Source organism: Phalacrocorax carbo, chromosome 7, assembly GCF_963921805.1.
Source record: "Phalacrocorax carbo chromosome 7, bPhaCar2.1, whole genome shotgun sequence".
NCBI lineage: Eukaryota > Metazoa > Chordata > Aves > Suliformes > Phalacrocoracidae > Phalacrocorax > Phalacrocorax carbo.
In genome coordinates this window covers 43,395,605-43,423,250 of record NC_087519.1, presented here as the reverse complement: position 1 = coordinate 43,423,250, position 27,646 = coordinate 43,395,605, and the positions used below count along the sequence as shown (strand labels likewise).

Genomic DNA, 27,646 nt, shown 5'->3' with positions numbered 1-27,646 from the left:
TAAAAATAAATAATCTTCATGTTTTCTAAGATGCAGATAGCCTCAATGTGCTAATAAAATTCTTAGGATTGCTTGCTTCCTCCTTTGTGTTTTCTTTTTTTTTTTCTTAAATCTTCATTTAGCTGGTTTGAAATAGTTCATATTGTTAAATGTGCCCTCGATCTTTGTTACTCATAGCAAGAAACATCTTGTAGAGATTTGATCTGTACTTGCAAAATGCATTGATAAGGTCAAAATCTTTCACACACTTCTAAGGTTTTTGAAGGTAACTAACATTCACTGTTCTTTCTTAAATTGATAGGGTTTATAATTATTGAAGTAATATATACTTCTATATATTCTTCTATATAATACTCCTAATAGATTACCCTGCTGTTCATGTAAAATGTGTAAATTTGGAAAAAATGGAGATGGTGCCTCAGGCAACCTTGTAGGTTCCTAGTGGCTCAGATTTTGAACCCTGAGAAAGAAGAAAGGTCTGGGTAGAGTAAACCTCGTGGGGTTATCAAAGTTGAATGGATAGGAGCTCAGTGTGGTAGGCAGAAAGATGTACTATGTTTCAGAAATGTGGTGTATGTTTGCTGTAATTTAGGATAGGAAAGCTGGAAAAAAACCAAGGGAAGCTGATAGAACCTGTATCTGCTATGTAGAGACATTTTTGCCGTAAGCATGCAGAACGATTCAGGCAGTACTAAATGTGGGAATATTTTTCAATTTGTGGAGTATTCTAGAGCCCCAGTTTTACTTTCCATATGCTGCAAGGACTTTGGCTTAGCTAAGATGCTTCTGAGTGGATAACCTGGATTATTTTAGGTTCTGTGTTTGTTGGGTTGGTTTTTTTGGTTTTGGTTTTTTTGTTGGTTTTGTTTGGTTTTTTAATATTAAATTCTCTAACTTTTGGCTTAGAATTTTTGTCTTCTACTTAGATGTTGACAGAGTGTATAGCATAAAGATATTTTTTTTATTTTTAGAAATTCAATAGTTGAGTTGTGGTATTTGTCCCACTGAGTTGGGGGAAGTGGAGGGAAGAGGACAGAGAGTTCAAGAGAAATATCATCAAGTTTCTGACATTGAGGGAGGAACTGGAAAATAACTGATAGCATTTCTAACTCTATTTAAGCCCCATCACCATCCTCAATAACTTTCCTAAGTGTAAACTGCCCTTCAGATCAGAAAGTATACATCTCTTCCTCTTGAATTTAAAGGAGAAAAGGTTTTATGTAGGAAACTGACACTGTCAAAAGTAACTTTACTTTGTGATACACTTGGAACAGAAGTGTGATTCTATATATGGAATGTAGGTACAGTATGTGAGTGCCTATTGGTGTAAATATTTAAAATAGAGTTGCTAGCCCAATTTAGACTTAAGAGCTTTATAAAACTAGAAAACTTGTATTTATTTTAGATACTTGTAATATTTCATAATATGGGAATGATCAAAATATCAAAACTGGGAAGAAAAAAATCGCTTAAAGTGTTAAAATGTAACAATTCTAAAAACAAAACCGTGTGCTTATGTTGAAGTTCAGGTTGGTGATTTGGACGCTCTTGTTTTGACTCCTTTGTTACTATGAGTCTTGGCCTCATAATCAACAGCTCCATCTTCCTCTAGCTGGTTCCTGAAAATTGATTGTTAATGCATTTGTAAAGTTAAAAGGGTACCTACCTGCCTTTGAACAGCCCTAAGATCTACAGATGAAAAGTGCATTTACGTGAAGTGCACTGCTTATGTATTGTGTAAGAGTGGCTAATCTCTCTTTCTGTTTTGAACTAAAACCAATCTGTACAACCATGTTTAAAACCTGGTTGCGTACTATGTCAAAAGTTCTGATACAGATCTGCAGATCAGGCACTTTAGGAAACCATTGCGCTGCTCTCAACAAACAAAAACGTACCCAAAACTCTCCATACATGTCAGGGAAATATTTACTTAGAGCAATGTTACAGTAGCCATCATGGTGCTTAGTTTTGAACGAATGACATTATAAATAGTTCTCAGGAGCAGTAAACTTTCTATTTTACTGATCAGTGTAGAACACATGATTTGTGTTTATTTTTTTCTAAAAAGCAAAAGGAAGATGTTTAGGCCATTCACAAGGTCTGACTACTAAAACTAGAGAAGTCACCTATGAAAATCAATACTACTCATGTTGTCTTTTCATTTGTCACTCAAAAACTTTGCCTTGTAAGGCTGTTGGCATGCTTCTCAGGATCCTGTTTTTATCCTGTAAATCTATTTTTGTAATTGAGTTTCTCTGCTTGACAAATATTTTCTTAATGTACCTGTGTTCTAATCCCTGTAGTAACAGTTTGCAAAACACTTGGCAGGCATCCCAAAATAGTTACACTTATAACTTCCTTATAAAAGAAACTTCACTTCTCCTCCCATTGACGTACAGAGAGAAACACAGCCCTTGCCCCAGGGGATCTACAATAAAAACATTTCAGTTTTATGTCAAAACATAAGTGCTATAGCAATGTGTGCAAGGTCAGCTAAGGGTTTTACTTCCATTTTAGTGTTGTACAGTAAAGCTGTAGTTCAAATTATAACTTGCTTCCCTTGCTACGCTTTAAAATTGTCTTCTAGGTCCCTTCCCTAAGAATCATAATCATGGACAGATCAGTGTCATCTGATGTTCCATTTAGCAAATAGACAAATTCCAAGAATACTAAGGAGAACATGGTTTAGAAGAAAGCCTCTTTTAGTGTCTGGTTATCTTAGATGTGAAAGCCAGCACAAATAACCAGGCACAGAAAGGAGTAGCTGTATTGTTCAGGCAGTAGGTGTTTGGAGCAAGGTTATAGTATCAAATATTCGTCATCCCAAGACAGTTGCATATCGTGTCTTATGGGGTTTTTGAGCCTTTTATTGAGAGGGTGGAGTATGTTGGCCCTTGCTGAGTTCTGCAGTTAAACCGTGCTGTGCCATCACTTAGAGATTCTTTCTCTTAATACATCCTACCATATCAGAAAAAGAAAAGCAAGCCAGGTTTAGCAATTATTGCCACATTTTCCTTTCCTTACATTGTGTTCACCATTCAGCATTCCATGAGTACATCAGTAGACTTCATGAGCTAGTTGAAAGCTGCACCTGCATGCATAATAAATTTCTAAATGATATTCAGTCTAGTGGGATGGACAGGATTTCACAGTTGGATATTAAATGTTGCTTGTTATGGCTGCTGCATACTATCATACTTTTCTAAACGCACCTAACTGCCTCCAGAGTCCAAGGTCATTTTATAACTTTCTCCCAAAATGCTCATAAATCAGCTGTCTGTTCAAGTGTTCATCCTATGCTTAGGACAAAAAAGCTGAGAGGGACTTTTGCTCTTGGTTCTTCCTCATGCTGGAAGAAATGTTTTTTGTGTGTTAAATCTGTGGGGGTTTGACTGATTCATGTGCTGTCTGCAGTTGAGGATAATGCTTCTCTTTGTCATTGTCTCTCGAAGTTCAGATGCATTCATCATGCTCTACTTGTATAATACTTGTTTGAAGTGGCTGTATGGGAATTACCTTAAGTAGCTTCTAACTGTAAACTGTATAACTGTTCTAATTACTTCTTCTGAAATAAAGGCTTTTAAAACTCTGTTTCTTTCTTGTTTTTTCAGGGAAAAGTTCACCTTGAATTAAAACTGAATGAACTGATAACAGATAATGGATCTGTGTGCCAGCAGCTAGTAGTACAGTAAGAAAATATATTAATCCTTGAATATTTGGTTGCTTGTTAGAATATTGTGATTTGTCTCTTTTAATACTGAATGTCTGCACATCCTGGTACCAATGACATTTGTCTTCTTGTGTGGCTTTCCTTGGAGCCTGCCTTGCTGAGGGAATGGGTATATGCTCAGGGAACTCCTGCAGAAGTTTTCCACGACTGCTCATCTCTGTTGCTCCCAAAGCACTCGCTTTTCTAAGGAATCAGCCTGGCTATCTGGTATAATTAGTTCAGTGTCTTGTAATTCCAGTTGAGTTGTGTCTGGTGAGAACACTGGGAATGCCCACTGCAGCCGACAGTCAGAACTTGCAGTGCTGCTGTTACTGACAGAATTGAGCTGCTAGTGGTGGTGTTGGGAACAGTGTGAAACTTTTACAGTAGTCATATTTTGGTTTGGTAGGTGAAAATCCACTTTTAGTTTTGCTTTATAACTACTTTCTCATGGTTAACCATGATAAGGAATGTTTACAGAAAAACAAAGTACAGGAGTTGCTGTTTTGGAGCAGCGTAATGGTGCCATGTTTCTGTAAAATCTCTTAGCAACAACTTAAGGAGTTTTCACTACCAAACTTAATTTTGACTTCAAAGTGTAAAGACATTACAGCATGTGTGAAAGACTCATACAAACAGTAAATTTTTGGTATATGTTATTTCAAACAAGACAAATTTCACCAATATTTAAAAAAAAAAACAAACAACCCACAGAATTGAGACATACTGGACAGTACTAACCAGTCTGTACTCTTGTATTGTTACTCTTAGGATCACTGTCAAGCACAGCACTAAGTGATGGCTTTGGGAGTCTGAATGTACAGGTTACAGATGTTAGTTGCAGAAGACCACAAATTCCACATGTGCTGGTCATTCTCTTTCTATTCATTATTAAGCAATACATTTAAGGCCAGAAATTGATAAGAAGCTAATGCCAATACAGCTATACAAAAATATTTTTACACTCTCATAGAAAGTTTGTCTGATAAGGGCATACTAGAAGATACTGATCCCTCTAGAAACTAATCCTATCCTTTATTTTGGAAGAAGTCTGACAGGCTGTGATGTTACTTGCCTCTGGAGGACTGCTTTCACTGAAAAGACCAATGGAAACCAATGACTTGGAGAGACTCAGTGAGATTGACAGCTTTCTCTTGTGACTCTTGTTTTCATTCTCCTGAACCTTACTCATCCTGAGAACAAGCCAGTCTTACTGCCGTTTCTATTTATTTATTTATTTTTGGTGCTTCAGAAAGAAATAAAGGCTTTTCTGCTCTTGTCTTCTACCAGGTTGTGGGAAAGGCCATGTAAAGAAAAGGGTGCAGACAGGGTTATAAAGGCTAAGGGAAAATTAAGATTAAAAACTCAAAATGTAATAAGATTCTTTTAATGAACAATGTTGGAAGGCAAAATTACTTATATACTTATTCAGAGTGAGTTGTTTTTATTTTTGGCATTTTAAAAATCATCTCTGAGAATTTAGTATGAAAGAATATGTTGTACTGCAAAACCACGAGGGGAGGAAGTCATGTGTGGTCTTCTGTTTGTCTCGGTGACTTCATGTTCACATCAGCTTCAGGGAGCAGGGGGAGACCACTACGCTGTCAGTTTTGCTAATGTAATTTTCATTATGAAGTTTAAATGAAGTTATTTCTGCCTTAGTCAACACTCCTAAGCCAAGATGAGTGGTTTGGTTGGAGCAAGACCTAGCAAAAATATCTCTTTGCTTCTCTGTTACTTGGTATGAAAAGGGAAGCTACTTCTGTGATACAACTAAGCCAGTGAAGCTGGTAGTGCTTTCAGTGGCTATTGCAGGCTCATAATTCAAGTGAGATATGGAAACTTGCTGTATATCAATGTGTATTTATTACTTGAAGATAATTCTGAATGTGTTTCTACTTGTATAGTGGGTGGCAGCTTTGTTGATTGGGACCCCTGCTGCTTTCTGTATCCCACTTGCAGCACAAGGCAGAATTAGCACAGCTTTTGCCCTGTGCACTATTCACTACCAAAAGTTGGCTGGAGCATTATGACTGTGTGTTTTATTCCCAGCTTAATTTTGATAGATTTTTTTTTAAATTTTTTTTTTCATATATCCATGTGTTTTAGTCTCTGTTACACGTTCAGAAAAAATAATTTAATATGATGAAGAAAAGTTGCTTTAGAAAGTTACTGTTGCAGATTGCAGTTTTCAGTAGGAAGTGGGTTACTCACTGTGCCCTCTCTTACGATCTCTTTATGACAGAGATAAATGATCAAAAGGAAGCTAGGGTTCTCTCGTGGTTGCTGTAGTCACCCACTCACTGGCATGTGGGAGAGGATTGTGCGTTACACACTGCAGGATTACATCAGTACTTTTGTCTTCATCTGAGATTATGAAATGCACTAGAGTTCCTTAAACTAAAAATGTGTAGTAGTATTTTATCACATATGCTGATACCCTTGAAATAATCAGCTGTATAAGTAATATATTATATATAAATATATTTTTGGATGTACATGTGAGAGTATGAGAAATAAGTGTCTCACTGGATATAGTATTATAGAAATGGATGTGAGGGCACTTCTTGAGACCCTTTTGATCTTAACACGTGAGGAACTTGGAGAAAATACATGTGAGGTTCTTTAATAGAAAATTTCAACTGTTTAAAAGTCTGCTTATTTTGTGAATTTCCATGGATAATTAGTTGGTGATGCACTTACTGCTATGTTTTGTTAGTCACCTGGCTCTGAGAAGTCATTGTATTAGTAACTCCTTTAAAAAAGCTGAAAGATAGGAAGTAGCAGAGCTGTGATTGAGTAAAAAAAGACAAAGGGTAGGCCTATGTGGGTATGTCTCTCCCTGCCTCTTTTTGACCAGTCCAAAACTGAAAATGAATTGGCCAAAGAAAATAAGATTATGGAAAAAATAATTCTTAAAATACAGGCTATAAATACTTGCCTTTCAAAGCCATGTTTTACTTCACGTTCATATTAATGGTCTCTCAATGTAATGAGACAGGGAAGCTTTTAAACCTTCACTAGTTACATTTTTTTATAGGATAAGGGAAATCTAGATACTTGTGCTAGCTCTGTTCATAGGTAAGTTTCTAATGGATTTCCACCATGTATTCCGAGAGTCCAGAAGTTCTACAAAGATGAAAAATAGTAGCTATAACTCTCACAAAACCAGATTAAAGATCATGTAAAGTGCAAAGACAACAGCAAGTAATTCTGAGTAATTCTGTGATTCTGAGCATTATCTGGAGTCCCTCATCATCTTTTGTTTGTGGCTGAACCAAAGTGATAGGTTTAGACTTGACTAGGAGATGAATTAATATTATTTTAGGTTCTGTAGACATGGTTGTAGCTTTTTTGCTTGTCTTCTAAGACAGGTTTTAGGATGAGGATTGATTTAAAAACTGAAGGTAAATCCAGTAGGAAGCAGTTTTTGAAAGTTAAGGATTTGGACAACTAAGAGATGATGAAGTTAGCCTCTTACAGCTAATATGAGCGGGTTGAAGGCTTAATTTCTCATGCTAGTATGTATAGTGAAACCATCTTGTCTAACCAAGAAGCTATTGGGAAAAGAACATGTGATATTTAGAAAGATAAGTGTCGCTGTGTATGACGAAGGGATGGTCAGTTGTCATATAACAAAACCAGGAATGCTGTTACTCATGTTTCTTTCTGTCCTGCTCGCGCCCTTCTGGTTGGTTCCCAACTTTATGTAAGGGAAGTAAGCTTGGGGAAGGACAAATATTAATATATCGTAATCTGTGTTTGTATTGGCGAAGCTGTGGATAAGAGTCAAAGAAACCCCTCACTTCTTAAAATGTGGAAGTTTCTCTCTTTTCCTCAAGTTGACTAAAAGTGGTCATGTACAAGATATACCACAACTGACCTATCTGGTCTTACTTGATGCTGGGGGGGAGGGGAGGAAATGGTGGCCAATTTTCTTAATGTGGGACTTTCTGAAGCCAGTTAGGGCTTTCAGCTTGTGTAAGTATGCTAAAAACACGATAATGGAAACATATTTTTCCCTAGAGAAAGTCAAATTAAGACTTGTAATTGCTTATCTTATATCAATGAAACCCTTGCACTTCTTTTGAAATACAAGCGTGAAGTTAACCTTCCTTTGGTCAAGGGCTATCTTTGAGCCCAGTTACAGTGGGCTAATCCCTGATTTAACACTTAAGTTTTGTATTAATTGGAAACTTGCTGTTCAATTTCATGCAGATACACCCGCAGACTGTTTCTGAACTGAAATTTGGTTTTGTCTCTGATTCTAGTTGTTTCCTTTTGTAATGTGTGAATGAGGAGGGGAAAAAGATAATGCAATAGATTAACTGCTGACTCAGTGTGGGCGCTTTCTTTCTTCTTTTTTTTTTTCAAAACCACAGTGGCATGTATAGTAGCACATTTCAAAAAATATATGCTTGCAGCTCTCATTTGAGTCTGAAAACAAGTTTGCGTGACCATTGTTTGCATATTTTCTGCTGCTGAAAGAAATGATACTTGAACGGTTTCTTGCCAAATTAGGCTATTGGATGGTAATACTTGCCTTCTCTGTGTTTAACGTGACTCCGACTCTGAAAGAAACAGATTTGTGTACTTGCAATGCAAATACTTAAAAGCCCAGAAAAAGCTTATTATAGCTAGATTTTTGTCTTTTTTTTTTTAACTTCTCTAAATAAATTATACACTAAACTATCTTAAATTGACTTGTTGGTTTGTTGCTGTCCTGTTTATATTTCACCTGCTCACATGAAGTCGTTCTAGGTAACATAACAATTTTTATGAAGTGTATAAATCCTAATGGCTGCAGTTACTTTCTGCACTTGGAGAATGTCTGTTATGTGAATGGTGGAGGTAAAGTCCTTCAGTCATTAAGGGGTTTTATTGCAGGCTGTGTCTTTTTAAGGACTTATTCAACTCATAAGATGGTAATATATGCCAGTTGTATCTGAAAGGCTCATATTTCCTGTATGAAACTCCTCTTGCAGAACAAACTACTGAGATGTGAAGCAGGAATTAATGTAAACTGAAAGATCTCTTATGCTGTACTGTAACTGATCAGTACTGTGAGAAAAGAACAAAAGTCCTTCTGTTAGCTAATGCTTAGACTTTACAGAAAGATGTAGTAGTTTGAAATATGAAATAAAAGGCTTTTAAGTTTTTGTCTGCTTCTTCAAGCTCTATGCACTTACGCCTTTTGAATGAAAATTGCTTGTGCTAGCCTGGATAGATGAAGCCATTTGTGAAAGCTGAAATGTTTACCATATGGTGGAAATACATTCCTAATCTGACAACCATAATAAATATATATTTAGTGTTATTTTCTTTTTGGTTGGTCAAAGTGTTTGGGGGTTTTTTTGTTGGTTTTGGTGGGGTGTTTTTGTTTGGTTTTTTCCTGTTGTAGAAGGTTTCAGTTCTAGCACTTTGCCTGATTCTTTGGGGAAAGGCAGTATTCCTGTGAGATCTGCTAGCTGGTAAACTTGATGAGGTTGCCCTTTTATGTTAAGTCTACTCTAATTGAGCCACTTCAAACATGTTAAAAATTTTTAAATGTGTTTACTGGAGGTTGGTTGTTTCGTATCTTAAAACAATCTGCAATAATTCAGTCTCGTGTATTCAGTCCCTAGGGAATTACAATCCAGGTTGATAGTGCTGCATTGATTTAATGGCTTCCTACCCTTAATGGCTCCTTGCCTTGCACTGCCTTTGGAGCTTGTGAGATGACCTGCATGACTAGGTTAATTCAGGTTACCAATCTGACTGAAAACTGGCTCGAAACCTAAGCAGCTTTCATCAGTCACCATAGGTGACAGATGCAAGGCAGGAGTATAAAAGAAAGAGGAGGATCCACCATTTCGGTGCAGTTCAGTTGACTGAGCTGCACTGTCAGAAAATGTGTCTAAAGCAGACTCCAGGCAGTAACTGGAGAGGTAAGGGATGGTTATGACTGGCTAGCTTAGAGTGAGAGATGGAAGGGGAGGAGGTGAGATAAATTTGGAACAAATTCTTGAGCCTGATGGGTCTGAAAAGGAAAGGTTTGGGAATATTAGGAGCGGATGGCTGGGGGGGCGACTGGGATAGTTTGTTTTTTGAGGTGTTGGAAGAGGGTAGGCTGTCTAAGCTAGGTAGACCTTACTTGCTGGCAACAGATCTGGAATTTGGGCAGGAGATGAAAAGGAATTGCTAGAGCTGCCTACACAGGGAGACTGACTGGAGCATGAAATCAGCTTGAAGTAACAGATCTATATGATGAATCCAGAGATTCTAGTTCTGCTGCAAGGCTGTGTAGTTATCAGTAAAATGTTTTTCAACTTGTAAAAAATCACAAACAAGCCTTCTTTTAGTTTGTGTATGTTGTGGTCAAGCTGTAAGAAGATAGGGGAGGCTGGAACAAGCTGTTTCTGTAACCAAAAGTAGGGCATTGTGATCAGTTTTTGTTGATCGGGTAATACACGTTTTCCCACAGGATTATTACATCAAGTACGCAGGTCATTCATACAGTGATCAGGGAAAGGGTGAGAAACTTCATATGTAGGGAAATAAACTGCTTTTTGTAGGACTCGTGTCTGTTTGCTAGAGAAATCTAGGAGCTAGGTTAACATGACGCAGGCTGTAGGAAGAGAAATTGTGTTGTTTTTGTTAAAATAATTGAATTCTATCCAGATAAGTTTGATTTGATTCATCTGCTATGAATTTCCTGTGAGATTTGAGTTGATGCTAACTTACAGGTACACTCAGCAGTCACACCTGAAACTGAAAATCTCTGGGAACAGCAGAAACAGTATGTTTCATGCTACAAAATGCCTGATAGTCTGAAAGAATCAAGCCCTAGCTGCCTCAAATCAGATACCCCAAATGACTGAAAGTCTAGACAGTTCAATTTTGTCGCCACTCTTCTATGTCACGTATGTGTTGGAGGAGGAATCAATTAATGCTTATGAAACAACTGGATGTTTTAAGAACGCATTTAAATGGTGGGTTTGAAATCACTGTAGGGTTCATTGTGATTCAAGAATTATTGAAATGCTGAAGGCCGTGTCCTTGAAAACTGGACAAAAAATAACAAATTATTGTGCAGTGGTTCAGCACTAACTGTTCCCTGAACTGGCTAAGACAAAGGGACTTTTTTGGGGGGGAAATACCATCTGGTTTATAATCATGCATACTCCAAAGAGGGTGGAGTTCTGAGGCAGCACAGGAGTGTTAGTGTCTGTTGTTTCCTCACTTGTGAGTGTTTGAGTTTGCTAAAAGAATAACAGGAGTTGCACTGTTTTTCTACAGTACAGAAAGCATTTACTTAACAGTGTGTAGCTACTGTTGCTGCTATGTAACTTTATTTCTATCTGCACAACTTATTATTCCACATTATAGTATTAGAACATTTACTTGATTATTTGTATTAACTTAAAGCAGAAAAGTCTACTTTCTCCTTTAAGTTAAATAGGCTTTGGATTTTATTCAAACTGGCTGACTATGGCAACCAAAACTTACTTGCATTAATTTAGTTAAATTCCTGCAAGACATAATTTAAAAATCGATGATTTTAAAAAGGGAGAGCAGGAGTATAACATTCAGATCCCATTTGTGTCTGTTTATAAAATTTTGTAATCTGCTAAATGTTTCTAGACTTAATAAATACTACAGTGTGCATGGCTGCATTAGAGCAACATTTTGCTAGAAAGTCTGGTTTCTGGTGTAAATTTACAAATTGTTTTGCTTTACTTTTGTTGTTCCAGCTGTTTTTAGTTAATACTCATATATGGGCAGCATCTGAAGGTTAGTCAGCTTGCTGACCCAGCTCTGTTTCTATTAGTGTTGTTGCTGTGGTGATTCAAAAAGATTGCAAGCCTTCAGAAAAGGTCCAGAAAATATGCCTCTGCCCGCATGAGCATTAATTTCTAACCATCCCGTCCCTTTTGCATCAGGAGTGGTGAACAGCGTGCTTATGTACCTCTTAAACACCAGCTTACAAATTACTGTACAAATTCAGGAAGAAAATTGTACTTTTAAAAGGGCCATTTAACCCTGATCATGCAGTATTGTGAAAAGAGCTTGAAAATAAACACTAGTTCAAAGGTAAACTGATTTTTCTTTGTGGCTGAGTAGCATGGATGGAACCTAGACATTCTAGGACTAATAGTTTTGGATACTTTATTTTTAAAGGACATTTTGGGGATATGATTTTGCATTTCTCATCTTAGTCAACTCAGAATGTAGTTTAGCCAAAACAATATATTTAAATCCGTTTTAGTGCCTTCCAAATGTAGTTGCTGCCCTGTGGATGAGGCCAAATAGCCTTTTGTGGGCCTTGAGAAATCAAATTCAAAAGTTAACAAACTCTGCAGTTTCCTCTAAACATAGCAGTTGATTTTACTTAGGATTTTGCCATGCATGTGTGATACTGGAATGTCTTTTATCAAAGCAATTCCAAGAATGTTGTTCTCACAGAGCCCCCCTTCCTGCCCCCCCCAAGCCTGACTGTACACTTGAATATTACCTTGTATTACTATCCAGAGGTCTGTAGTTACAGTCTACTTCATGTACATATTACATTGGAACAACGTATATATAACTGTGTAATACAGCAGGACTTAAAAAAATCTTTTAAAAGAAAGGATTGTATGGTGGTTGGTTTTTTTTTTTTTAAGTCGAAGACATTGCTTCACTGATGTATTGATTGCCTTTTCCTTGTAGCATAAAGGAGTGCCATGGGTTGCCTCTTATAAATGGACAGAATTGTGACCCTTACGCAACAGTCTCTCTTGTGGGGCCTTCCAGGTAACATTTTAGTATGAAATTAATGAATCTAAGATGCTGTGGTCTTAAACTGGAAAGTCATAGGTTTTAAGCAAAATATTTAAAATATAGAAAAAAAATCTTAAAATGCTTTCTGCGTACATAGCATCTTCTGTTGTTACTGTACTCTCCCCTTCCCTACCATACTCTTGAGATTGTGAAGGTATTTGGTCTGCCTGAATGGTCTGCACTAGTCAAGAACCACTTTGCCACTCAGTTCGTTCTTTCTTCTCAGGCTTAGTACTGGACTCTTGATATCTGCACTGTATTTCCTATTTATTTTTGTCAAATTCCTGTCTGGGACAATGTAGTCAATTGCTCACCCACCTTCCTCTGTTCCCAGTTTTTCCTGATGTGTAAATTTCTTCACAGCACACATTTAGCAGCTGGGAGGAAGCAAGAGAGTAGAGGTTCTGGTGAGACCTTTCTAACACCAGCACCTTTGGGATGCTACTGAAAGTCCCTACAGTTTAAATGCCTCCTTTTTTTGAACTGGTGATCCTGAATAGCCATTGGGTTTTTCATTTAAGATAAATCTCATATCCCACACATTCACTATCTGCAACTCCCTGCCTAATAACATCTCAGTTAAACTAGGTTTCAGTTGTTTCTTTTTTTGCAACATCAAGCCTAAGTCTATTTACTTTCTCCAGTACTGAAGAATTGCCACTGTGAGCATAGTACCAGAAAGTCTGCTAGCAAACTTGAGGTTTTTAAAGACTTTGGAAGGATTGTCCCTGAGTAAGCTCTGAGTGAATGGGGCGTTTTCTTCTTCGTTGGTAACACGTGAACACTCTTTTTTTTTTTTTTTTTTTTTTTGTTAGGTTTGGGTCAGGGGTTTTTTGGTAGGTGGTGGTGGGGTGTTTTTTTGTTGTTTTTTGTTTGCTCTGGTTTTTGTGTGTGTGTTTTGTTTTTTCTTGGTTTGGTTGGCTGGGGTTTTTTTAAGAGGACTAGGGAGACTTGACCATTATACCTAGTAAGCATGGTGTTGACTGCCAAAGATGATAAATTGACGTATGTTTCCAATTTGAATCCTGTGATGTAGATGGAACTGGGAGAATCCCACACAGTATTTACCCTGTTGGTATGGGAATATAGGTGCAAATCTCACAGAAGTTCCTGGTTAAGATTTTCCAATCTCATGCATGTGTGACTCATATACCATGACTGGAATATTTGTATGCCAGCGCCTGAAAACAGTTAGCTGATGTCCAGGACAATTCTTCTTTTCCCTTGTCTGTTCCCCCCCCACCCCCATTTTATATTTGAGTCTTCTAGAAAGCATTTTTATACTATCGTAGCCCTTTACTAAGACTGTATTGTCTGTATTTTTTTTATGAATATGTAAAATTTAAAAAATTATCTAAACAGAAGGGAGTGGGGAGCGATTGTTTTGTTTGACCCTATGCTATTTAGCATCTAGCATTAGCAGCAATTCCTTCCAAAGGAAACATTCAGTGGCTTGGTGTAAGCCTCTGCCTGTAAAGAAGTAGTGGGTATTTTCCCACAAAAGAGGGTGGGAAAACCAGAAACTGACAGTTGAACAAGATGAGGAAAACTGTGCTTGTAACCTGAAAGCACTGGTGAAATTGTCTGCAGACTTAAGTTTGAAATGCTTTAGAAACTGTTGATATATTTTTACTTGATATGTGTAAATTATACTGGTTTGGGAAATGAAATAGAAAACCTTGGGCTGGACAGATGCGCAATTAACTAGATACAGCACTTGAAATTTCAACTTTTCAAACTATGTTGTGAAGATGAAATTCTATTTTAAGATTTTTCTTCATTGATCAAAATTATCTCTAAAATGACAAAAAATGTTTTAACTTAAATGCATGGGTCCTTCTTGACAATAGAATGTCTTAAAATTGTGTGTTTAAGTTGTCTATGGTAAAAAATTTTACCGCATTGGAACAGGAATGACCAAAAGAAGACCAAAGTAAAGAAGAAAACAAGCAATCCGCAGTTTAACGAAACATTTTATTTTGAGGTAACTTTTTGTGTGGTATTCTGCCTGTTTATCTGTTTTATGCAACTCTTGAAATATTTTTAAGCAAGCTACATAGCAGTACCTGACACAGAAAGCTCTCTTTGAGCAAACTGAAGAGCTTTTACTAGCCTCTCATAATGGAAGTGAATGACATACTTAAATTTCGGGGGGCTGCCAGACAACAGCATTCCTTTTCAATTGCTATGTGAAAAATTACTTCCTCACAAGTACATATGTGAAGGTAATTTGTTACCCTTAATCACTTTGTGTAGCATCTGTTGCCATCAGGAGTTCTGGGATTTAAGCTATATAGTTAAGCTATTTTGTGGAATTAGATTTAAATATTTTCAAGAACATTGAGCTAAAAAAACAGCCAACATATTTCTTTAATAAAACAATGTAGCAATTATACCTAATAAAGGCTAGTTTTATTATTTTATTTAAAAGATTATTAACCTTTTGTTATTTAGGAGTTGATTTAAATTCTACATGAGTTACTGTACAGTAACCAAATTATGGGTTTTAATTTTCATTTGATTTCTCTGTAATAGAAACTACATTTGCATGGAAGCATACTATACTGTTCAGCTGAGAGTTGGAAGTAGTACAACTATTTACATGTGCCTCAAATGTATTATAATTCACTGTGTTTATATAGATCTTGGTACTGCTGTGGGACTTCAGTGAGAAATTGTTCCTTCCTTACGTACAGAGTATCAACATATGGCATGTGTTTCAGTTGACCTGCTCAAGATACTGAATGTAATTTCTTAGGAAGTAAGGTATTAGGATAAAAATGTGATCCAAACCACTCCTATAACTTTATTATTACAACTGAGAATGCAGTCAGTCAAGAAATGAAGAAAGTTGAAGTAAGAGGTTACAGCTGTGGTATAACTAGGGCAAGAAGAGTGGACTGACTTGTTGTTTCTTTAAACATTTCAGAACAAACTTTAATGCTTTCTTGGGGCTCATGCTGAAACCGAAGACATTCTTGCCAGTTTCATGTCAAACTTCCTTCTTGTTTTTTCTAATAAATCTATACTGTAATTCCCTTAGATACCAGCTAGCCCTCATCAGGTTCCCCCATGAACTCTTCTTGACCCATTTTTCACCTCCTTTCTGTCAAAAGGTGGCAGTTTGTTTGGTGAACTGAATTTTAGCCTTTTGAAAAGGAAGAGTAACTATTTACCAATGTTAGAGGCAGGGTTTTCTTTTGGGTTTTGACATCCGTAATACAACAGTAAAAAGTGTGTTAATGAGGGGAATTTACCTGCAGGTAACCAGGTCCAGCAGTTATACCAAAAAGTCCCAGTTTCAGGTGGAAGAAGAAGATATTGAGAAACTAGAAGTCAGGTAAGTTTTATAGATTAGAAAGTTACATTTATAACTAATAAATCATAATATTTTATCATCAAGACAATAAAAAAAAGGTTTTATTTTAGTGTAACTCCAGAGAACTACTGATCAGACTTGTAGAAAAGATCTTCCTAACTTAAAAAATTGCTAAAATTTTTTCATGTGTTTGTTACTGAAGATGAGGGGTTTTCTTTTTAAGTAAATAGCGGTAGAGTGTATCTAGCAGCCTAAATTTGCTTCCTGTGCCTGTGAGTAAAGAGGCATGAGGACCTCCTATGAATATATATTATTCTGGGCAGAATACTCATAACAGAACTTGTAATGACTGGTAATAGCATACCTGATGCTAGTGTATATTTTCAGACGTTGTTGGCTCTTTCAATAAAAACAGAGGGAAAAGCCTCTCTTGTGAGATTCTTATGGTTTTGCATTTCTTCTTAGAGGAGCATTTGTGTTGCATCTTTTGCATGCAAATGCAAAGATTACTTTGACATATATTCCCTTTTTCTGCTCCTCTACCCTTGGAGCAGGTCTGTCTGTATTTGTGCAATGTAGTTAGAACAGTTGAGAGCCCCTGTACTCTGTTTCTTTATTGTGCTCATGCACATGCATGCCCCGAATCTGCGGAATGACAAAAAGTCTTCAAGGCTGGCATATGTTTCCTAACAGGCCTCAGAAGAATAATTTAGTGGTGAGTTTTAATAGCCATTATAGAACTGCCTTAGTATGTGCATTTTTAACTATTAGCTTCATGAATATCTTATTTAGAATTGTGTATTTCACTATGGATGCAAATATACTTAGAAAAATAGTCATGCCCCAACAAATCTAGTATTAATTTTTTTTGTTCTTCTTAACAACTGCTGTCTGTCAGAAATGTCAGAGAGGTAAGAAGTAATAGAAAACACCCAAGGTGCATGTCTGGAGTCTGTGATTCCTCCTTTTGAAGTTGTAAGCATATGAGCCGCTATTCAGAAAACAAGCGCATGTGTTGGTGTGGCATTGCAGTGTGCCAAATTTCAGCAGTTAGATAGGGATATGTAAATATATTGGTTAAAAAGTCACTTGAATTACCTGAGAAGAAATGTGCACAGTTTTTGGGGTGGAGACTGCTCAGAATACATATGTTGCCAGTGTCACTTTTATTTACTGATGCAAGGTCTGCGAGTCTAACTCTCACTGTTTGTTTCTCTATCTGTTCTTTATGGGTTAATAAGCCACTCGTTTGATTCTTCTTGATTTAATTAGAATGGAGTGAGATTTCTAACATTTCCTGCCTGCATGCATGTGGAAAAGTGCTGTAAGGCAGTTACTGTTAACTTTAAGATTTTTATTTCTCTCTGGAGGAAGAAAAAATTAAGCAATGTTCTTATTTTCAGGGTTGACCTATGGAATAACGGAAATTTGGTACAAGACATCTTTCTAGGAGAAATTAAAGTTCCTGTGAAGGTGTTAAGAAATGATTCCTTTCAAGCATGGTGAGAAATGGTGGATTAGAAGTGAATTTGCCTCTGTCTTGCAGCTCTTCCCTTGCAAAGGATATGTTTTATTTTAACTATCCATTAAAATATATCTTCCTGTTCTAGTCTAGGTAAAGCATCTTTCTAGAGAGTTTCCCTGCTCAATAAATTAACCTTGCCAGAGGATACATTTAGCTCTTCTCCGCCAGTCTGCCCACTCCCACAGAATAGGTCATGCATTTGAGGGGAAAGTGAGGAGAGTAAAGAAAGGGAAGAGTGAACGTAACTACCTTTCACTCAGCTTGCTGGGTTTTAGTGATCAATGTATGCTTTTCAGCCTAACCACCTGCAACTTCTTGGAAGTGCATCACTCGTAATTAATTTTGTAATTCAGATTTCCAGAGTGACTGATGAAGAGTTTATTTTAAAATAATCATTAAGTATGGCTTGCTTTGCTTGGGGAGGTTCAGAAAGGATCTTCTGGAACCAACCCAATGTTATTTCATGGGAGCAGGCAGAGAAGTTTAAAAGCTGGAAGTGTAAGGTATTGAAGGGAATTCAGGAAAGACAGACCTCTGCCTATAACATAGCAGCAACCTCCCTTCTGAAGTTCTTTCTTACTATCCCACATGCTTAGCAGCAGGAAGTGATGAGTAAAGCAGCCTCAAATGCCTCAAAGTGTGTAGAATATTCTGCTTTTAGTGCACCTTCCAGTTCAAAGAAAAGAGTAGAGGAAGCCCTTGCGTATCCATGTAGAAAACACATAGGAAGGAAGTGGGTAAATAGGAACTAAGTGGATCACAGGTCTTGGCTAGGAGCCCTTATGGCTCTGCTCTGTGTACCCACCTCAGACTCCAAGTGTCTTGGACGTGTCAAAGATGAACTCTGATTCTTACTTAGTCCTAGTGTTTGATCCTAAACATAATAAATGTTCGTGTCAGTATTTTCAGTTTTTTACAGTGTATTGCAGACACAGGCTTGTTCTGCCAGTGCTCTGAACTGATGAAAAGCTGAATGACCATATTAACATAATGACATGCTTAACAATTAACAGCCTGTGAAGAGAGAGGTTATATTAGCATGTACTCATTACCAGTGTGTTGTGTTTGTATAGCTTTTTGAATTGACCCGACTCATGTCCAGTTCACTTGAAGTATAAGAAGAGAGGTTTGTGTCTGCTGATGTACTTTGCAGGCATACCTTTTATTGAACACCCTCATATCCAATTATCATCTGCTTATCAAAAACAGTTCTGTGATTAAAAATAACTAATTTTTTTTACTATTACTAGTTTACTTAAGGCATTTTTGAATACAGCTGAAGTACAGCAGGTAAAGCAGTATCATCAGTACTAAATATTTGGAAAATAAGGCTAAGAGTCATGAGAGGTTCTCCTTGTAAATCAGTTCTACTTTATATTAACATGCCTTCGTGGGCAATGCATCTGATTATTAAAAAATATCTGATCTCCTGATTGTAGAAGTACAATTAGAAATGATCGTAAAAGAATATTTGAAGATACGATTTCAGTTTGTTGGGCTGAATGTTGAAACTGTACTGTGATACTACTTAACAGCTGTTAAAGTTTTTGTAGGGCTGCACCTCCTGTTGGAATGCAGTTGAACTACAGCAAATGCCAATGAAGAATTGTTTAATATGTTTTGTACTGAGAGTAGGAAAAAAGCACAATTTTGTTTTCCTTTAGTCTTGTTCTCAGGAATGCAGCCTGTTAATATTATGTATTTTTACTGGTTTCAGACCAGATCATGTAAATTCTTGACACTGTAATTTCCAACACCCTAAATATAACCTAGATGATGTGAAATGAGAAGGTCCAACATAATTTCTAACTATACCTGCTATCCCAGTTAGGATATACTTCTTGTACTTAATTTCACTGTTCAGAAGGATATGAGAAAATAAATACATGTTTTGTTATGTGCTAAAGGTGCATCAAACACCACTCTTTTTTTTTGTCTCAATTTTTTAAATGTGAATTTTATTGCTAGTTTTCAGACTCAGTTTATGCATACTGAAATAATTAAGTGTGATACTTTGCTTTATTGTAGAATTAGATTAGTAAAATATGAATCTAATATTTTGGAACTGCTGTTGCTTTCAGGTACTTACTTCAACCAAGAGAAAATGGAAACAAGTCGTCTAAAACTGATGATTTGGGATCACTTAGATTAAATATCTGTTATACTGAAGACTGTGTACTTCCATCTGAATACTACACTTCTCTAAGAAACTTGCTGCTAAAATCTTCAGATGTTCAGGTACTTTAGTTGAAAATTTCTTTTAAAATGAAAACTTAAAATTAATTATGTAGTCCTGTATGAGACAATGTGAAGTATGCGTATCTAGAGAATTTTTTTATTCCTTTGCATAAATTACTCTGCCACAAGCAGCTTGTAGTGCATTTACTTCTGATCCAAACTACCAAGATTTTCTTCTTATTTTAGAAGAGCCGGCAGAGACAGTGAAATAAGCTGTACTCTGACTGGAAGAGATAAAATACTTTCTTCTTGTTCGCTGGTCTTTTCAACATTGTCTTTTCCCACTAGCTGCTATTGGCCTCCTGGATTTAGTGGTTTTCCAGGGCATTGTTGGCATTCAAGGGGCAGCTAATTACCTTTAACAAAAATGGTCTGCCTCAGAATTGATTTCTAATTCCACTTCTTCTCAATTGCTTCTGTCTTTCCCAGTATGTTAATCAGCATGACTGGATTCCTCACATGGACATGGTGACAGAGAATTGTGGTAGATGGTTAACATGGCATTGAGACAGGAATCGAATTATAGTAACCAGGCTTTATATTCCTAGGTCTTTTATAGCCTTTCTTCACTTCAGTGTTGGTGAAATACTGGCAGAGGAGAAGAAAAATAAAGAGGAAGCAGATTGTGACTAAAATTTTTGCTAGCCCATATTCAAATGCTACTTCACTGGAATTCAGGAAGAGCTGAGTATGTAGCTAGCAGCGGTCAGCAGCTGTCTTTTTTTACTTAAATGAAGTAACTTGATTGGGTTTTTTATTGAAATTCCCAACTGTATAATGGTGACAGACACTTTAGAAGTGTGAGAAATGTGTTTTAATGTCCTCTGATTATAGTTTTTAAAGTCCTATAAAGATACATGACATTACAGTAAAGCAATTGCTTACTGCCTCCTACTTGGATTTGTGACAAAGCCAAATCGTAACACTTTAGGCAGAATGAGAAGGGTGTGTAGGTGCTCAATTTCATTCCTAAATATCAAGTATATTGTAATAATAATAATAATAATTTTCAGTTACCTATTTATGTATAATAGAAACTTTTAATTGCTATGTTATAGAGGAAATGTTGAAAATTTCTTTTAAGAAGCTGTCTGTAGTCTTGTTAGATTTGATCTGTGCTTTGCCAAATACACGAAGAACATCCAACTACTGCATTCTGATTTCATTTTCTGCTTTCTCACAGCCAATTTCTGCATCTGCTGCCTACATACTGAGTGAAGTTTGTCGAGACAAGTACGATGCTGTTCTGCCTCTTGTACGATTATTGCTGCACCACCATAAGCTAGTTCCATTTGTTGCTGCAGTGGCAGAACTAGATCTGAAGGACACCCAGTATGTATTTTATGCTTAGTGATGTCATGCCTTTTTAAATTATTCTTAGAGTTTCAAAGGGCTTCATGATACAACACTGATAAGTAAGCATGTTGAATTTCTTTGTCTCATTATGTAAAACTGACTCAATATGTTCATCTTTCAAAGGTAGTTTGTAAAAACATTGATTATAAACACACTGAAGTTGGAATTCAGAGTTAATGAGTGTGTGCTATTTGGTAACATTTTGTGAAGTTTTTTGAAGCTAGTATACAGCTAAACATAGCAAGCCAACAGTCTAGAGTTGTGTCTAAGAGCACATAGTTTTTATTTTAAAATGTCATAATTTGGCCGCTCTTCAAATTTTACTGGTCATTAGATTGGTACTTAATATTTTAAAAATTGCTGGGAATCTTATCCTGTTTTCTTTAGTATGTGACTTAAATGAGGGGTACTTTTTTTTTTCTGCAAAGATGCCTTATAAGTAAGTATGTGTCTTCCTGCATGCCTTGAAAGTAGCAAGCACAGGAGTTTTTCCCAGTAGCAGTCTATGGCCTGTGAATTTGCAGCTCTGTGGTTAGGAGAGAAGTGAAGTAGACTGGAGTAGTGGCTGCTGAGGTGCCGAGTCGTGTCCTGTGGAGATGTGGAAGGGATTTATTTTGTCACCACAGAATGGTTCATTTCAAAGCTGACTTACTCCAGTTTTAAGTAAGGTGAGACAATTTCACTGTGTAGAAAGAGGTGACTCATGGAAAAAAATTTTCTAAACTGCATTTTAGTGTACACATTCCTTTCTGTTATAATGGAACTGTAACAAAGAAAGATTAAACGAAATCTCTTCAGATTAGAAAGATTTGCTTTGCACAGCTGGCTCTCAGTTTTCAACAGCTGTAATGAATAAAAAGCTTAACTCTAGATTAAATAAGTTTTCATTAAAGTGAGTTTATCAGTGTAGTGTAGCAGTATGCTATTTATTATAGCTCTAAGATTTTTTTTCACCAAGACTGCTGGAGGAAGAATTGTATGTCAGTGAGGTGCAAGTCTACATTATTTTGGATTTTTTCCCAATTGTTCTTTCTCTCATTCAGCGCTGGATTATAACCCCCTTTGTCTAAAATTTCCTAGGCTTTCCCTTATGGTTTTATTTATGTTCCTGGGTTTGGTAATAGCTATAATAATAATAATATCATCATCATCATCATCTTGTTTGTTCTCTTTCTGTTTCTGAGTGCCATTGCAACCTGGGTATCTACGTTTTGGAATTCCTGCTGAAATATATGAAAAAATGTTTTTTAAAAAGTAATTATTTAATAGCAAGATAAAGTATTAATAAAATTTTCTAACTGAGCTTCTTATTTTTTCCTGTTCAAATAAAATTAATTATTTTCTTACAGAGAAGCAAACACAATATTCAGAGGCAACTCGTTAGCAACTCGATGTGTAGATGAAATGATGAAAATAGTGGGGAAGCACTACCTAAAGGTTACCTTGAAACCTGTTATTGATGAGGTAGGTTATCCTACTAAAACTGTTTTTAGAACACTTTAGCCCCCTGGGGTATCTTGTCTCTTTGATAGGCATTTTTCTTGCAGCTCTCTGTGTGGTAGTAATCACTCAGTAGGGGGAATTGTAGAGGAAGGTTATATTGAGCAATAATTGGTTAAGTTTAGTGGGAGGAGCTCCTTTTTGTTATTCATGTTCTGGATGGTTGAAAATAAACAGTTATTGACAGTTGCTCCAGCCTCTAACACATCGCAGAATTTACCCACATGATGCTTTATGTAGCTGATCCATGTAAAAAGGCACACACAAAAACAAGGATGACTAATGCATGCTATTATCCATCATTCGGACTTACTTGGAGTTTTACCCCTAAATCTAGGGCAGAAATGAGTTTCAAATAGGTGCATTTCCATGCTTTCTGTCTGAAAAATTGAACTCCTATAGTTTTGTTTGTTTGTTTCAGATATGTGAGTCTCCTAAACCCTGTGAAATAGATCCCATCAAATTAAAAGAAGGGGATAATGTAGAAATTAATATGGTGAGTTTCCTAATCTGTTTTTCCTAATTTAAGCTTTCTCAAAATCTGACAAAAATACTTTAAGAAGCAGCTATGTGTAATGGAAAATGAGTAACTTACAGAAGCAGTATAATTCTCTGATTCCAGAGTAAGCAAAGGAAAAGTTGTTTTGTCTTATGTTTATGAAAACAGCAAAGGAAAAGTCCAGTGGAAAGTGGGACAAGGAGGAGAAACTAATTAGAGCATGACACTCTTCCTTACTGATTTGTTGGGTGTTTTGATTCCAGATGGTCTGTAATCACCATCTAGATGATGAAGTAGCTATTTAGGACTACTTTAACACTTTTCATTTGAGGTTTTGCTTGCTGCTTGCCTGTTACCAGGGGATGACATCTAAGGCAATAGTAGCTGCAACAAACTAAACTAACATTCACTAGGTATGCATGGGAAGTGCTCCTTCTTTGTAACACGTTGTCATATTACAAAAGCAGGATTTGACAGTTTTACCAGACACTGCTTATGTATTCTAACGTAAGTGAATATCATTATCTGTTAACCTGTAACAGATAATAATAATAATTAACATAATCTGTTAATGTGTAATACCACATAAATATTACAAGGCTTTTGAAATATGCACTGTACTAAAATACATAACTGAATAGTCAGACAGTGTTTTGAAAAAAATAAATTGTAGTATTATGTTTGTGTTCAGGAAAAAAAACCATAGAAGTACAAATGTTAATGGCCTGAAAAAAATACTTTTGTTTTTTCATAATTGCAGGAAAATCTACGCTATTATGTAGACAAAGTATTCCGTGAAATTGTGCGGTCAAGTATAAGTTGTCCTACCCTAATGTGTGATGTTTTTTATTCTTTGAGGCATCTGGCTGCCAAAAGATTTCCAAGTAAGTGTTCTCTAAAAACATTTGAAAAGGGTGTTAAGAGTGAAATACTTAAGTTCTGCAGTTACCTTACGGAGATGGTTAAAATTTTTGTCTTGCCCAAAGCTGTGCCCTGAAATTATTACCTTGACAATCAGGCATTTGCTTTTCTATCAGTCTGTAAGTTATAGTAAAGCCTTGTGGTCAATCAACAAGAATTTTGTATTTTCTGATACAAAAATATAGCAGGTCAGAAACACTGAAAGACAGCAGCAAATAAGAAGTCACCAACAAAAATATGAGATACTAGAAGAAAAGCACAAGTAATACAGGAAATGATTTAGTTGAAAGATAAGTAAAATTTGGAAGAGCTGATCTCTTTATTGCTTCTAAAGAAGCAAGATGTAAACTTGAAAATTAATTCAGTATTTAAATCTTAACTACATGAACTGCAACTATATTAACTATGACTAGCATATTCATGACTTACAAGTGTCCAGCTTTACTACTTATGGGTAGTTTTGGGGAGGGTGGGTAATGTAAAGTTTTAATGCATTTGTAATGTGACCAGCACTAGAACAGCTTTATTCTTTCAGAATGTGTTTAATGTAGGAATAATATGCTGGGTCTGAAATACTCTTATATTTCAGTCAACTAAAACCTGAAATGTCATTTAATAAGCTACAAAGGAGGAATCTATTTCTCATAATCTGGACCTTTCCTTTAATTCATGTTTGTCACTGGAACTGATGCCATAAATTCGTCTAGTTAAAACAGTCCTTTCAGAAAGGCTAACTTCCCGGACAGTGGAGTAAGAATGTGATCCCACTGTATTTTCCAGTATAAAGGTGAAACTATACCCAAACTATTAAATGAGAAAATCCTCACTTAGAGCATCAAAATTATGTAACACCGTGGTTTTATGATGCAACTCAGAATGGGAGATGTTCATATGTGTTGACTGCATTTGTTGTGCAGCATTAATGTATTTGAGTTGGTCAGTGATTAGCTTTATGGGTGAATGAAGCTGATAGCCCTGGTGTTTAAAGGCAACTGCTGCAGTGTTTTCTCTTTTGCTTCAATGTGCATACAGCCATACCTAGTTGGCACTGTGTGTGTAAATGCTTGGAGTAATCTCATAGTTCCTAGCAGTGGAGCTGATGAGCCAGTTTTATAAGAACAGAACATTCCTTACCATGATCACCTTTCTCATTTCATGCACTTCACTGATCTTTCTATTCTGTTATAAAATATAAACGTCTTCTGTGATGGAGGAATCCTGATTAAGGATTTTTATGTTGACTGTCTTCATTATTTCCTATTAAGTTTAGTGCATGTTATATTTCATGGTTTTTCTCTGCAGATGACCCTCATGTACAGTATTCTGCAGTGAGCAGCTTTGTGTTTCTTCGTTTCTTTGCTGTAGCCGTAGTCTCACCTCATACTTTTCATTTACGACCTCACCATCCAGTAAGTTTCGTGAAGCTTTGTTCTGTTTTATTCATAACCGTCAGATCTGTTTATCTGGGAAGGCACAAGTTACTTTCAGTGGGCCTGTAACTGGGAAATAAGATTACTAAATGTCTCTAGGTCGACTTTTCAATTTTATACCTCACCAGAGGAACTAAGACATTTGTAGTTCTTTAAGCATCAAATTTCTCAGTCTTTGTGAGGTGTGCTCAAATGATGTAGAAGAGCCATTGATACTAAAGACACTGCCTTTTTTGGGAATGTGCTGCTTTGTTAGAATAGCAATGTGACTGAGGGTTCTTTAAGGCATATACCTAAACTGCATTACTGCATTGGTTCCTTCCACTTTGGAAGGTAAATATCCAGATGTCACTTTTACTTTTACAAAAAATATTTCTGTTTGTGTCCTAAACAGGCCTTTGTAGAGTTATCCAGTAATTGGTCTACGTATTTACTTTGGACTCCACTAGTTGCAGTGGGTTGCTAGATCTTCCATTTTCAGTTTTCAAATTGTCAAGGAGATTTGCATTTGGAAAAAGTCTTCAAAGACAGGAATATGGAGATTAAAAAAAACCAACCCTGTATTATTTTCACATAAATTACAGAATATGTATGAAATCCTCTGCTCCAGAGGTTATTTTTATGACCTTATTTTATCTATTTGAGTGTGTTGTGCTTTCAAAAGAGAAATCTGCTTACTCACATTCATTCCTTTGACATTATCAGTTCACTGAGTAAAAAGATGACAGGATTTTATCGCTTGAGGTAAAACATTTTAAAGGGAACATCAAGGCCTCTTTGTGTGGCTATGCTTATAATCCTATACTAAAATGCAAGCAGTGAGGTAGCAAACAAATCAAGCAAAAGCCTTAATAACAAAGTTTTAAGTTCAGGTTGTATTATGAAAAATTCTACCATTTATCCAGCAGTAGCTTGTTATGTTTAAAGTTTTGAATAATTCAGAAGCATTAGATGTGTAACAATTACAGGATTTGAGGTGTTTGAGATGTTTTATAGGTAAAAATATTTTCCAAGTACGAATATTAATTTCTAGTGGTAGTCAGTAAAACATTAAACACTGTGCAGTAGCTTATAAAATACAGATATATTTACAAAGCACAAGTGCTAATAGAGGACAATATTGCATATGCATTTCTTCTCTTTGGGCGAAGAAGGAAAGGAATGAAGATGTGTCAGATTACCTACATTGTGTAATATAATAGTTTCTGTGACATTTTCATTTTTAAATTGAAGTTTTACCTGGAATTATGAAAACATGTGACTTGGGAATTTTCTTTCTTTATTTCAGGATGCACAGACTTCCAGAACATTAACTCTTATATCAAAAGCCATCCAGACTCTGGGGAGTTGGGGAAGTTTGACCAAAAGCAAACTTGTAAGGCTAAGAAAATTCTTACTCATTTCATAGACAACATTCTTTGAAAGTTTATTTATGTCAGTATACCTTTTCTTTCAGTCAAGTTTCAAGGAGACATTTATGTATGAATTTTTCAAAACATTTCAAGAAGAAAAATTTACTGAATCTGTTAAAAAGGTACCTTTCAACAACTTTTTTTTTTTGTAGTTGATGTTTCTGGTCAGTCTTAAGTATTAGAAGGCTATGTTATTGTTCAGTTTCCTACTAGAGAGAAAAAGAAAAATTGTGGTCTATTTCAGACACTTAAAAATAAAAGTTCCACACAATAAGACACACAAGTTATACATAGTGGGCTAAACTAATTCAATTTTTTTAAAAAATTCTTTTTGAAACAGGCTTTATTAGATCTGCTGTTTAGCAATTAAAGAAACCTTGTGTGGCTTATGGGCACCCCTTGTTACACTGTTCCAAGTCCCTGCCATATATTTTCATTTCTTCTGTTGCATAAAGTAATTATTCTGTTCTGTAAGAAACTGTACATGTATATTTTCAAAATAGCTTTTGGTTATTTATTCTGTGTTTCTGAATAGTATATATTCCATGTGTATTTTTCCTTAAGTTCCTAGATGATGTTTCCTCTACTGAAAGTAAAGAGCCCAGTGGTCTGAGTGAGCCAGTACATCTAAAAGAAGGGTAAATCCATCTTGAATCTGTCGTGCAAAGCAGAACAGACTTCACTGGGTTTTTTTTTTCATTAATGCCAACATCTGATTAATGCTCATAAACTAAAATGTTTGATACACTGTAGAAATTATTATATTTGATATTTGTGATAGTTCTTTGTTTATTTGCAGAATTAGTTTAGAACAACAACTGTAAACTTTAACTCATCTTTTAAATACTTTGGAAAAAATAATGAAAAGCAGCTTAAGACCTATTAAAGTCTGTCTGCATTTCTGTTACAGTTCAGTGTGTGCTCTGTGATGGTTT

At 36.1% G+C, this 27,646-nt stretch overlaps 1 protein-coding gene across 2 annotated transcripts in view; it reads left to right on the top strand.

Moving 5' to 3' along the window:
• The window catches only part of RASA2 (RAS p21 protein activator 2), a 52,161-nt gene that overhangs the window by 15,612 nt on the left and 8,903 nt on the right, over positions 1 to 27,646 (top strand). For both annotated transcript variants that reach the window (XM_064457712.1, XM_064457713.1), the window contains 14 exons: positions 3,612 to 3,688; positions 12,401 to 12,484; positions 14,423 to 14,495; positions 15,775 to 15,851; positions 17,234 to 17,332; positions 19,437 to 19,593; positions 20,777 to 20,925; positions 22,299 to 22,413; positions 22,871 to 22,945; positions 23,709 to 23,832; positions 25,172 to 25,278; positions 26,588 to 26,674; positions 26,756 to 26,833; positions 27,276 to 27,349. In XM_064457712.1, coding sequence (XP_064313782.1) covers positions 3,612 to 3,688; positions 12,401 to 12,484; positions 14,423 to 14,495; positions 15,775 to 15,851; positions 17,234 to 17,332; positions 19,437 to 19,593; positions 20,777 to 20,925; positions 22,299 to 22,413; positions 22,871 to 22,945; positions 23,709 to 23,832; positions 25,172 to 25,278; positions 26,588 to 26,674; positions 26,756 to 26,833; positions 27,276 to 27,349 — 1,376 coding nt within the window. The remainder of the gene's footprint in view (positions 1 to 3,611; positions 3,689 to 12,400; positions 12,485 to 14,422; positions 14,496 to 15,774; positions 15,852 to 17,233; positions 17,333 to 19,436; positions 19,594 to 20,776; positions 20,926 to 22,298; positions 22,414 to 22,870; positions 22,946 to 23,708; positions 23,833 to 25,171; positions 25,279 to 26,587; positions 26,675 to 26,755; positions 26,834 to 27,275; positions 27,350 to 27,646) is intronic.